This window comes from Festucalex cinctus, chromosome 20, assembly GCF_051991245.1.
Source record: "Festucalex cinctus isolate MCC-2025b chromosome 20, RoL_Fcin_1.0, whole genome shotgun sequence".
In the NCBI taxonomy this organism is placed as follows: domain Eukaryota; kingdom Metazoa; phylum Chordata; class Actinopteri; order Syngnathiformes; family Syngnathidae; genus Festucalex; species Festucalex cinctus.
The window spans coordinates 9375789-9388111 of record NC_135430.1 but is presented as its reverse complement, the minus strand read 5'-3'; the positions used below and the strand labels follow the sequence as shown (position 1 = coordinate 9388111).

Here is a 12323-nt window from a genome sequence, read left to right as displayed (position 1 = left end):
CTCGTCACATTTCCAAGATCGCTGTTGTACTTTGGCCACATTTATGACAAACACACTCTGCTAACAAGCACAATACATACTCTGATTTCTAGCAAGACAATTTGTGCAAGTGACAACTACGGTGTAACAATTGTAGTATTTAATGATTGTGTATAAAAAGTGAGTTCTTCCTCATTTACATGTTTATGTCTGACGGAATCATCCTTTCGCACTGTGCCTTGACATTTCACACAGCCAAAGAGAAGGTTGGGAAGATGATTGTGGCAATGTTTTCATTAGTCTTCTTATTAAAAGGGATGTGTGGTGCACGTTTATACATGTGTGCATGCACATCATGATAATTAAACACCAACTTGAGTCAAGTCTCACGTTGACCAATCAGACTCGTGCGACTGTTTAGTGGCGGAGCTTCTGGAGTACTTTCTTCTCCAGGCGGCCGTAACGCTGCAGCAGCTCGTTGTACACCTGACAGACACACACACACACCTGTCAGAAAAACGATGCACTGCTGCCATCTTTATCGTGAACTTTGACCTGTAGACTGTTCACCCCAAACTGCTGTTTATTAAAAAGAATCCAATTGAAAACAAAAGTGTTAATATTGAGCCATCTTGTGTGCGTGTACCTGTTGTGCATCAGGCTGTGGCGTGGCGGCGAGTCGGGCTTCAGGAGCTTTCTTCGTCACGTCAAAGAAGGACACGCCTGATTGGTCCAGCGCACCTGAGAATACGTCGACCAATCAGCAAGAGTTCCTCTTCGCCATTAGTGTCACACATACAAATAAAATCAGCAAAACACCACTAACTTTGCTTGTAGATGAAACATGAGGACATCATTGTGTCTAACACTTTTGTCAGCATCAAATGTGGACAAACAGCTAGCATTAGCAGGCTAGAATTAGCAAGCTAGCACTAGCATACCGTGCAGAGCTCTGTACGCGGAGCCAAGGCAAGCCGAGTTGGGCACGTCGATGGTGTAAACTGGAGCATTGAACACGTCACACAACACCTAGCACACATACAAATACACAAATATTAAGACACATTCACGTGACAACAGCATAGCTAGCGTGTTAGCTTTCACACTCACCTGCAAGATGTCTTTGTTACACGACGCTCCTCCTGTTGCCAAAATTCGACTGCCTGGAACTGAGGCAGACTAGTTTTATGTGTGTTGTTTTTCTTAGATGTGTATGTTTGCGTGCGTGTTCTTACTGATGGAGTAACCCAGACGCTCAGCATGGAGCCGCCGTGAAAGGAACTGACCCTCCACCAGGGCCCGCACCTCCGCCCGAGCGCTCATCGACGACACCTGCAGGACAACACGAGTATTGTCACACATACAAATACACACGCACGCCACACCTGGCCCACCTCGTTGTCGTCTGCATCGAAGAGGTGAACTCCAACCGCGGGAGGCGTGATCTCCATCACGTCAAAATAAAAGCCTGCAAACAGGAAGTCAAAAGGAGGCAGGCAAAGAAAGGAAGAGGACAAGTAGTAAAAGTATACCGATGTATCCGTTGTTTCCAAGAGGAGTTTCTCTCAAAGCGTCAGAGAAACATTCCCATGACGCATTAGCGCAGCGGTTCCTCAGTCGCTCTCGGGTCAAAGATCCGTTCTTGAAGCTGAGGAACACACACGCTTGTTTGTGTTTGTCATGTCAACAACGCGCAAAGACACATCAACAGAAAATCCCACCACAACAAGCCCATGAACTGTCGCCACTCGACGGGATTGATGAACACGTGACCTTCCAGAGCCGGACGGGCGTGCTGGAGCCACACAAACACCGTGTCGCTGGTGCCCAGACTCACCTGAAATACACACACAAAAGTCACAAGGGCCTACAAGACTGGTGGCATTAGCGTTTGTATATTGCGAGGAGTCAGTTGAGCTTGCTAATATTTACAGGTGGACGTGGAAATTTAAGTCAATTTGAAAATAAATGATTTCTGAAGCTTGAAAAGTTTTTTACGAATCGGTACATAAATAAATCCACGGTCATAATACTGAAATTTGAAAAGTGAAATTGCAATTGTTTTTGTTTTGAAATTGAATGATTGATTTTGTTGATTTTGAGAGTGTGAAAATGACATGACTGAGGAAAAAAAAAAAAAAACACAGACAAGATTAAACTAAAATAAAAACAAAGTTATACCATATATCTTCAAAAAGAATGATTAGGACGAAAATACGGGTCCGGCCCACTTGAGATCGAATTGTGGTGATTGCGGCCCCTCACGCACGCACGCACACACTTACTGCCAAGTCTCCCTGCTGGAGTCTCATCCCTGCCAAAGACGCTAAGAAAAAGACAAGCAGCCGTCACCATCACCTTACGGTGGGTGTGGCAATGACATAATTGACAGGCAGGCGGCAGTCACCTGGATTGTCTCCGGTGAAGGCAACCACCGCGCACGTGTCCGAGAAGCCGAACCTGCGGACCCAATAGGACGACACGGTGCCCTGAAGGTCACACCAGGCTAAAGGTCACAAGTGGGTTTTTCTTTAGAGGGGAACCCGCTTAGACCATAGTCTCACCAGCACGGACGCAGAGGGCAGGGGCGTTCCCAGCAGGACGTCCAGACTGGGACACACGGCCTCCAGCAACATTTCACTCCACTTTTTGCTCCGGACATCCAGAAGGTTCATTCCGGAACCTTTAAGGATGAACGTGATGACATCATCGGTCATCAGAAGAAAACACGTTTACAAATGTTTAGGATAGGGATGCGGCAGATCAACATTGCCCCGCCCAACTGTTGACGTCACCGTTAAAAGTGATGAATTTTGGTCACCTACCATCGCTGTAGTCAATAGCAGCGTAACCACCAAGGAATAGCGACGCTGCAAAGCTGCTGACCAATGAGATCCTCTGAAACAGAGGTCACATCAAGGTCAGTCAGGCCACATTTGAGGTGGGCTAAAAAGGTCAGCAGCTGACCTCTGTGTCCTGGAACTCTCGTGGTCGCTCCTCATGCATTTTGGCAATCTGACTTCCTGTGAAACGCTGCACAAAAACACACACTCACAAAAAAATATCACCATGTGACTTTCGAGCATGCGAGTGTGTGTGTGCTTGTGTGCTTAAGACCACCTCATAGGCCCTGGAGCCTGTGATGTCTGCCAGCTTGGCAGCGCCCCCTGCTGCCTCCTGCAGGCGCTCACACTGCAGCCCGGTGCTCGAGTCCATCCATACTGGGCAGTCGCTCACCGAGAAACAGTCCTGAAACACAACATCACGTCATATACATGAGGTGGACGTGCACACCGATTCATCTGCAAGCCCATTTGATTTATTTTTCAACATAATAATAATTGGACAGCGTTTTGCTGATGAAACAACGTAATACATGTACTTTCTCAAGAAACAGTAAATGCAGTTTGTACACAAGATGGCGCTCCGACTGCATTTGATCCAATAAGCATCTTTCCTGAGGAAAGCGCAACCAACTGAATACCTACATTTGAGGCATATACGCTCCAAAAAACAAAACTGTTCATTATTATTATTATTATTATATTTTTTTAACCGAAAAATCTGTGCAGCCACAGACAGTTGGATGGGGTCCACTGCATTAAGGGACTAAAAGAGAAGTTATTTTATTCATATATTTTTTAAATTAATCAATCAATTAATCTTATCATATTTTTTCCTGCCAAATATTAGATTGCATCTGCCTGCCTAAAAAAATCCCTATCAGTCAGCTTGCAAACATACTTTCACCTTGAGCTGATGGCTGAGGGTGTGCTGAGGGTGGAGCCCGCGTAGGCTCGTCTCCGCTCCTTTCTTCCAGTACACGCTGCCATGTTGCTGAGAGGAGCAGAGCGGTATATTTCCCAAATTCCCACAACGCACATTGATTGACAGCCAGCGAGAAGCACGTGAGGAAAGGTCACAAGGTCACCTGACCGCTGCCCGACAGCGCTCGCACCCTGGAGAAGTCAAAGCCCACTTCCTGCATCTGATCCAGTAGGAGGTCCAGAGCCTGAAGGCCAATCATGAATATTAATGAGCGCACGCGCTTGAACCGGGGTCACATGACCATTACAGTGACCTTGTACCTTGACCCACATCAGGGCGGGCGACGTCACTGTCAAACCATCCGGACCCACGTGGACGCCCCCCTCTGTCCTGCACCCCAAAATCTAAGTTATTTGATTCGTCATCTGATAGAGGATGGCGAGCAAAGGATGTCAACTACAAACTAACTCGACATAGATTCACCCCTAGTTACAGTAAACTTAACAAGTAGCTAACTTTAAATGTACGTGAACTTGAAACTAACTTCAGACTGGATAAATGTACTTATGTAACCTATAAGATAACTTCACAGTAACTTTACATAGACGCAATAAATATGTGAACTTTAAACTATAGACAAGTGTATAGAAAAGTGACAAGTATAAAAATGTATGTACTGACTATGGTGTATGCATATATGACGTGAACTCTATAAAAAAAGAAAAAAAAGAAAATGCACAGTGCGCAAACTAGTAGCTAAATTTGCACACACTAGCGCCAACTAGGCAACAGTAAAAACTCGTTCAGCAGGCCAAACAGCCAATTTGAGTAAACTAGTAGTATGTCACTTATATGAAGTAGTAATAATGTTTAATGTACCTGAACTCTGGCAGCTGAGAGTCAAAGTGCACTTTGCTCTGATGGATGACATTCAAGTTGTGATCGATGGCGACCACCTTTAACTTCACAAACAAGTTGACAGACAGTTGGTGTTATTTGGGTTTGTTTTGGGGAAATGTTGGTTAATTAGTAATTTCGAGCTGTGTTGCAATCACAAACGTTGCAATTAAAATAGAGTCCTAAACTTTTTAAAAGGCTTTATAAAGTTACAAAAAGTTTAAAGTGACTGCGTGTTTTGTTTTTTCTTACCTGCTGAGTGCTGAAGTCAAAACCCAGATACGCTTCACGATCACGCACGTCCGCCATCTTGTGTTGACACGGAGGTCGAAGGCGGGGCCATTAATTTTAAAGGGACGGACGCGCTTTATGATTGGACGACTCGTTGCCGGGCAACTAGATGACGCTCGTCGTTTGCTTCGGTAATTTTATATATTTTAGAATTAAAAAAAAAAAAAAAACACAAAAAAAAAAACGTAAATGCTGCCTCTGCAGAGATTTCTGATGGTGCTACAGTATCCCCTCGGGGCGAGGCTACAAAAGAGAGAAAAGGGTGGGAAACACTGCACTTAAGGATGCTAATGTTCTTCCTCACGTCTAACTTTAGCCTCCAATGCTAGCTTCTTGGATTCTAACGTTGAAGCTAACCTGATAATCTAACATTAGAGGCAAAAATGCAATTTAAGTATGTATTTTGTTTAGTATGTTAGGAGCTGTTTATGACTTGCTACTCAATGTAAAAAGTACTCTTTGGGGAATATATGAATTTATAAATCTGTATTAAAGTGCCAGAGTAAAAACGTAATAGGGAAGCCGTATTACGCAATTTTAAAAGTAGTACGTACATTATTTGTTGAATTTTAAGCCCAACATGGCATCAGTGGCTGCTCCTGCTGCTAATGAGCAAATGCTAATAACACTTGCTGACTCTACATGTCAAACAAAGGATTTATTGATCCCTATCACAATGTTTTCCCCATTAAATACAAGTAGACACACATGATAGCGTTGCGTGGCAAGCACATGTGCAATTAAAGTCAGGCACTTGATCCTACATGTTCGATGAAAAGTCAGCTGTCAATTGATCCAAGTGGCAACTAGCGCGTGCTGGCATGTCGCCACGGTGACGACGCGTCCTGCAGTGGCTCATAACTTGGCTTTTGCCTGAAAGAAGCTCATGACGGCGTTGAAGCACTCGTCTGACATCCATCGCTCGATCAGACGCTCCACCTCGGCGTCGTTGACAGCGTGGAGGCGCTCCTTCTCCACCGAGCGGATCAGCTGCTTGGATAGCGCCAGAGACTAACGGGACACACACACACCGATGACGATGCATGTAAAATACGGAAAGTAGTTTAGTGTATTGGTCCCGAGCCATTATTAATGCAAAACCACTTTTTGTTTTGTATTTTAGTCAATAAAAATAATGTGCGTTTACGTTTGGAGGTAGCTTGGCGTAATTCTTCAGTCGGTTCCAAACTTCCATGTGGAAGCTGCTGTCAGGGAAGACTTCCGTGACCAGACCCAGCTGGCACGCCTGGAACGCCGTGAGCTTCTTGTTGAACAGCAACATCTCGTTGGCCTGGGCACAAATACACACATGTGAGTGTGCACACGCCTGTCGATCACGCGTGTATACACATACCTTGCCGGAGCCCATGATGCGCGGGAACGTGAATGAAGAGCAGCCTTCCGGACTCTGACCCAGTTGGCTGAAGGGTGTGTGGAAGGTGGCCTAAAAAAATCACAAATGATTTCATGACGACTTTATGACATCATCAGTTTGTTGCACGTGTGTGCGTACACTCTCCGTAGCGTAGATCAAGTCAAACATTCCCATGACCGTAACGGATATCCCCACGGCCGGTCCGTTCACCACCGCCACCAGCGGCTTGGGGAAGTCGATAAAGGCCTTCACGTACTTCCTGTCCGCAAGGGTGAGCAGGCGTTGACAAGAATGTTACTCAAACTAGAATCCCACACCAATCAATCCATCGATCAATGAATGCGTCAGCGAGCGATCACCTGAGCAGCTCCCCACCGGCTTTGGCCATCTGCTCCACCCCTCCCTCGGGAATTTTGGTGAAGTTGCTCAGGTCGTTGCCACTGCAGTAGAAATCCCCCGCGCCTAGCATAGCACACGCACATGCAACACCAAGTGACACAATGTGTGTGTTACCACTGACAACTGAGGTGCGAGTGTGTTACCAGTAAAGACGGTGATCACCGAGTGGTCCTGTGCTGCTTGCTGCAGAGCTTCAATTATCTCCTCATACATCTGAAACACGCAATACGTGTCAGTTAACTAGCAACATGCTAAGTGTGACTTTTTGACTCTTTCTGCTGATGTTTTAATGTCAAACCTCCAACTCACAAAAGTGAATTGCAAAGAGGTCAGCTCTTAGTTATCATATGATGATGATGATGATGTTGAGGAGGATGCGGTGAGGTCACCTGGGTGGTGATGGCATTCTTCTTGGCAGGTCGGTTGAACGTGATGGTGGTGATGCCATCCTGCGTGCTGACCAAGAGGGATTCGTACGTGCGGCCGCTGGCGGCGGGCTCGGCAGACGCTTGGCTGGCACTTCCACCTTCTGCCGCCACCAAAGAGCCAATCAGATGGCAGTACTGCTGGCGGGCCTCCTCCTGTTAATTTAACAATAAATAAATAAAGTAATAAGGACTCCGGTTCGAGTCCAGGATCCGGCCTTCCTGGGTGGTTTGCATGTTCTCCCCGTGCCCGCGTGGGTCTTCTCCGGGTACTCCGGTCTCCTCCCACATTCCAAAGACATGCATGGCAGGTTAATTGGGTGCTCCGAATTGTCCCTAGGTGTGTGTGTGCGTGTGGATGGTTGTTCGTCTCTGTGTGCCCTGCGATTGGTTGGCAACCAGTCCAGGGTGTCCCCCGCCTACTGCCCAGAGCCAGCTGAGATAGGCGCCAGCACCCCCCGCGACCCTTGTGAGGAATAAGCGGTCAAGAAAATGGATGGATGGATAAATAAAGTAATAATAATAACAACGTAATGATCTACAACATTTTGTTGAATGACAGGATGTTTTCAGAAAAAAAAAAGAAAAAAAAAGGAAATACCAGCATGCGTACCTGCGAGATCGACCCCAGAGACTTCCAAGAGTCCCACTTGGCCTTGTTGATGAAGTCCAACATTCCGGGTTTGGGGGTGTCACATGGACCATGTGTGGCCTGTCATGTGACCAACAAACAACCAATAAAAAAAAAACATCCTGCTAATGATTATACTCAAGGTAAACCTGAAGTTTTCTGCGCTGACCTGTTTGAAGAGAGCGTAGATCTTCAGCTTGACGTCATTCCCGGGATCATTCTTCAATGTGGAAAGTTTGTTCTTGGCCTCCTCAAAGTGTTCCTTGGTCACACCTGAATACAACCGCACAAACATTAGCATACAAGAACCATGCTAAGGCAACCCTCTCAAGTGGGAGGAGCTTAAAACGGCACCTCACCCATCATGGACGTCTTGGTGGTGTGGAAGCTCATGGTAGGAACGCTGAACAATCGCCACAACCTGACAACCACACACAACATGTTAACAACATCGAAAGTCCAAAGGCTACTGAGTGTGAGGATGGCGGCCATCTTTGTAGTTTTACACCTGTGCTGTGTATCTGCTATATCACAGAAGCAAGCCCCTTATACACACAGTTATTAACTCTTAAAATATGAAATGGCTAAGCACTTTCCTGTCTTGCTTATTTTGTGGTACCATATGATCCATTAAGAAACCCACATTACACCCTGACATTTGTATTTTGGCCTGTTTAACTGCTGCTTCTCCTCTCCTCTGCCAGGTGATGTTGCTGATCTTCGTCAACAGTGAGCCTGTGAAGCCGTCTGAAATTTATTGTGATTAAGGGCTAACAAATCAACTTGAGTTACCACACGATACACGCATGCGCGCGTACACACAGAGGTGCGCTTTCGCTTTGCTCGCTTCCCAGTTCCCAGGATGCATTGCGTGACATTCCTCAGTCCAAAAGTTCCACGATTCTAAACTACCTTATTTCTCTTGTCAAACATTGTTTGGCTATTTTTTCAAACGCATCAGTTTACCTTTAGCGTTTGTGGGCGATTGCTTGAACGTTCCGCAGATGTCAACAATGAAAGAACTACTCACCGACGAGTTAATGTGAAGCTTGTTAGCGCCGTTAAAGTCATTTAGAGGCCGCGAGAAGAAAAGAAGGCAGAAGCAACAGAAGCAGAGCCACAGGACAAGCAAACAAGGTTGACGCAGTGATTACTTCCGGGTCACGTCATTGCCCTCCCTCGATTATTTAACAAAATGTATTTCATTAAATTAATAAACCACCGAACATGTTCTATATATTAATAAACTAATTATTCCTTTTCAAGACACCATGTTGGTCTTTTTTGCTTCTTGATAACACAAACACGAAGAAATGGGACGTAATAATCTCCCCCAATTCCTTTCATCTCCTCATTGGGGTCGCCAGCCAATCACAGAGGACTGACAAATAAGTGGTTCAGTTGTCTATCAAGGTTTGTTGGTCCTAACGTTACTTTTGGCTTTGGTTTCCTCCATGTCAATTTATTTGAATAATGAATGCACTTTTATTGTGAAAGTGTGCACGGGAAGTCATTGAAGTGACAGCTAAAGGCACTCCCCGGGTGTGTTATTTTGTTTTGGTGTTTAGAAACAAAAATAGCCAAAAGCTCCATCGGATGTTTTAAGGCTATGAGCGACGAGCACTACTTGGAGCTTTGTGACAACCTTGTCCACTTTGAAAACGCTTCGAGCGTCAACAATGTTTTCTTCGACGAAGCCAACAAACAGGTGAGCTTCCGCTAGCTTCAATTAGCGTGGCGGCGAGCCAAGTCAGCTGGACGACCGACTGGCTGGCCGGGCAGCAACGAAACAACAACAACAACAAAAAAAAGAAAAGAAAAGAAAAAAAGAACGACATCGAACAATATGTCATCCAAATGTATGTATGATGTGTTTGAGTTGGTTTTCACGCAAAATAAGAGGATGGTGGTCTGATGCTGCCTTCAGGTGTTCGCGGTGCGTTCAGGGGGCGCCACGGGGGTGGTCGTCAAAGGTCCGGATGACAAGAGTTCTGTTGCCTTCAGGTGCATCACACGCCCTGGGACAAACTGATATTTGTTCATTCTTATTACTATCATCAATATTATATGACCAACTGTGTGCAGAATGGAGGATAAAGGTGAGGTCAAGTGCATCAAATTCCTCCATTGGGAAACAAAATTCTGGCCGTACAGAGAACGTCCAAGTCTGTGGTGAGTTTGATGGGTTTTTTTTGTTTTCTTTGGGGGGGGGGGGGGGGGGGGGGGGGGATCAGTTCACTCTTTTAACTATTTGAAAGTACTTCAGATTCTGTCAAAATTGTTGTGTGGTTAAGTCAACCTGAGTACAATGCACAAAGTCTTTAGAAAAAAAAATCCTGTATTTATTTTTTTGTCTTTCAGGACTTCATCAACTTCATCCCCGACTACCCGCACACGGAGTTCACGCACGAATGCAAGGTGAGGCGCTCGACACAAAACCACCCAATCCCGGTGAGCCTCTCTAACTGACGCATGCATGCGTCATGCCGTTCCAGATGAAAAATGCCAACCTGTTGGGCTTCTGCTGGACCAACTGGAACGAGATAGTCTTTGTCAGCGACCAGGGCATCGAGTTCTACCAGGTAGTGCCGCTACCGCTGCCACGCTCCCTTTCAGGAACAGGCCCCCGCCCACACACATGTTGCATTCAGGTGTTTCCCCGACAAACGTACCGTCAAACTGCTCAAGAGTCACCAGCCTCAATGTCAAATGGTACCCAGTACTGCCCCCGACACCCGCCGTCATGCTGCTGTCCACACACCGGTGCAGGGCCAACCGTCCTGCAGCCCTGCGCCTTCCGGGTCAGAACTCGCAACAACTGACGTGTCTCCGGCTTGCAGCTGCATCTAAATTTTGCTGTGTGTAAATAAGGGCAAGGGAGCGTGTCCAAGATGTCCAAAGTTTGAGATCGAGCTGCCTGTGGTGCCAAAACCAGCCAAACATCAGCCTGTCAGAGAGGGACGTTGCCAATGGCGACCATGTAAGTGGCTGAAAGTGTATTTGCACATCCACTACAGTAGGTGGCAGTGGTGGTCATTTTTTTTCCCCCCCAGGTAAATTGGTGCACAGGGATACTTCACTTATTTAGCCCAGTATAGCAATAAAAAGTTATATTTTTTTCTCTAATTAATTTGCTACTTTCATTATTTTAACATACAAGTAGTACCTTTTAAAACACATTTTGCAACTCGCTGTGGACTGAAAATGACATCACAAGGGCTCAGGTAACCAATCAACAGCTCACCTGTTTTCTAGGTTTGGTCACGCGACGTTCAGAAGCTGAGCTGTGATTGGTTACCTGAGCCCTTGTGATGTCATTTTCAGTTGGCAGCAAGTTGCATGAAAAATAATGAAAATATCAAATTTATTATAGGCAAAATATTAATGTTTGACTGGCAAAAATGGTTAAATAAGTAAAGTATACCTTTAATCTTTTATCGTGATAGATATTTTAATGAAGTCATTCTTTGTTCTAATTTTATCTATATATTTATCTTTATGATGGACTAGAATTGTGCAATTACGAGAATAAAAAAATACCATTAATTTCACGCAGTTTTCTTGTAAAATGCCTAATATTGGGATAAATACATTTTAAAGTGCCTCATAAATAAAATTGCTATCTAGCTGCTTTATTAAACATTGATTTTGTCAATATGTTTTTTTGGGAGGAAATGTGTATCAAAAAATAGGGCATGGGCGAGTACCGATACCCAGTATATCGTTATCGGGCTGATACCCGCCCTTGTTTCAAAGTATTGGTACTCGCAAACGGTGCCCTCTTGTGGCTCTTTTATATTCAGAAACTAGACATTAGAAGAATAGAAAATTGGCCAATAATTTCATGCAATTTTCAGGAAAAATGCTCACAAATTTTGGTATTGGTCTACAATATGCTATCAAACATCCCCTTATTAACAATAACGATAATACTTGTTTGTGTGCAGCTATGGTCAGTTGTATGTGATGTACCTGAAAGCATCACTCCAGAAGCGCCAAACAGTCCCAGTGCTGAGGTTGTCCTCTACCACTTGCCAAGGTATACGCACACACGTTTGTTTTACTGTCTTTGTGGGGCCATCTCATTGACATAATGCATTCCCTAGCCCCCCCCCCCCCCCCCCCCCCCCCCCCCCCCCAACCTCAACCATAAAAAATGATTGCCTACCCCTATTCCTTACCCTAAACCTCAACCATAACGCAATTAAAACCTAAACTGTAAAACCAAGTCTTGACCCTCAAAAAGAGGTCTGGGCCCCACAAGGACGGGTCCCGAAAAAATGGCCCCACCATGTAACAAAAACAAGACCACCCACACCCCACTTCGAGTGTTAAATGTGAAAACGTGTGCGCAGGGAGGGCCGTGTGCAAAAAGACACACGTGTTGAAAATTGAACACGACCGGGAAATTTGCGCTCAACATCGTCGACAACCTGGTGGTGGTCCATCATCAGAGCTCTCAGGTGAGTGCGCGCGCACGTGAAGCGTCGCCTTACAAATACGTCATCGTGCGTGTGCGTGTTTCCAGACCCTCGCTGATGTTCGAGACATCAAGTTG

The 12323-nt window shown here is 45.4% G+C and overlaps 2 protein-coding genes and 1 pseudogene across 4 annotated transcripts; 1 reads left to right on the top strand and 2 right to left on the bottom strand.

Annotated features, from left to right (window-relative positions):
• Positions 1–124: 124 nt before the first annotated feature.
• Positions 125–5158, bottom strand: LOC144008960 (xylulose kinase-like). The gene is made up of 19 exons (XM_077508352.1): positions 4897–5158; positions 4627–4709; positions 4068–4137; positions 3911–3991; positions 3730–3816; positions 3100–3228; positions 2947–3012; positions 2805–2877; positions 2544–2662; positions 2387–2468; positions 2265–2305; positions 1701–1816; positions 1512–1627; positions 1374–1447; positions 1215–1311; positions 1090–1148; positions 921–1008; positions 626–720; positions 125–465 (listed from the first exon to the last, which is right to left on the bottom strand). Exons 1-19 carry the CDS (start codon positions 4951–4953, stop codon positions 397–399), a joined length of 1602 nt encoding a protein of 533 aa, XP_077364478.1. The 5' UTR covers positions 4954–5158; the 3' UTR covers positions 125–396.
• A 416-nt stretch (positions 5159–5574) lies between these two features.
• On the bottom strand, positions 5575–8944 carry LOC144008962 (enoyl-CoA delta isomerase 2-like). Of its 3 annotated transcripts, none has more exons than XM_077508353.1 (11): positions 8796–8944; positions 8125–8186; positions 7935–8038; positions 7748–7846; positions 7099–7290; positions 6853–6922; positions 6670–6772; positions 6449–6569; positions 6290–6379; positions 6083–6226; positions 5575–5946 (listed from the first exon to the last, which is right to left on the bottom strand). In XM_077508353.1, the coding sequence occupies exons 1-11, from the start codon at positions 8834–8836 to the stop codon at positions 5791–5793; spliced, it is 1182 nt and encodes a 393-aa protein (XP_077364479.1). In that variant the 5' UTR covers positions 8837–8944; the 3' UTR covers positions 5575–5790. The 3 variants fall into 3 exon arrangements, with proteins under 3 accessions (XP_077364479.1, XP_077364480.1, XP_077364481.1); XM_077508354.1 differs by lacking the exon at positions 8796–8944 and adding an exon at positions 8409–8766; XM_077508355.1 differs by lacking the exon at positions 8796–8944 and adding an exon at positions 8274–8330.
• A 366-nt stretch (positions 8945–9310) lies between these two features.
• LOC144009814 (regulator of MON1-CCZ1 complex-like) lies at positions 9311–12304 on the top strand (annotated as a pseudogene).
• Positions 12305–12323: the final 19 nt, after the last annotated feature.

Coding starts and splice junctions, on each gene's coding strand:
- LOC144008960 (XM_077508352.1), bottom strand. CDS start 4,953: ATGGCGGACGTGCGTGATCGTGAAGCGTATCTGGGTTTTGACTTCAGC. Junction 3,992..4,067: donor CCGCCCTGATGTGGGTCAAG/GTACAAGGTCAC, acceptor ATTGGCCTTCAG/GCTCTGGACCTCCTACTGGA. Junction 721..920: donor CGCGTACAGAGCTCTGCACG/GTATGCTAGTGC, acceptor ACGTATTCTCAG/GTGCGCTGGACCAATCAGGC.
- LOC144008962 (XM_077508353.1), bottom strand. CDS start 8,836: ATGACTTTAACGGCGCTAACAAGCTTCACATTAACTCGTCG. Junction 7,847..7,934: donor TCTACGCTCTCTTCAAACAG/GTCAGCGCAGAA, acceptor GTCACATGACAG/GCCACACATGGTCCATGTGA. Junction 6,227..6,289: donor GCATCATGGGCTCCGGCAAG/GTATGTGTATAC, acceptor ATTTGTGCCCAG/GCCAACGAGATGTTGCTGTT.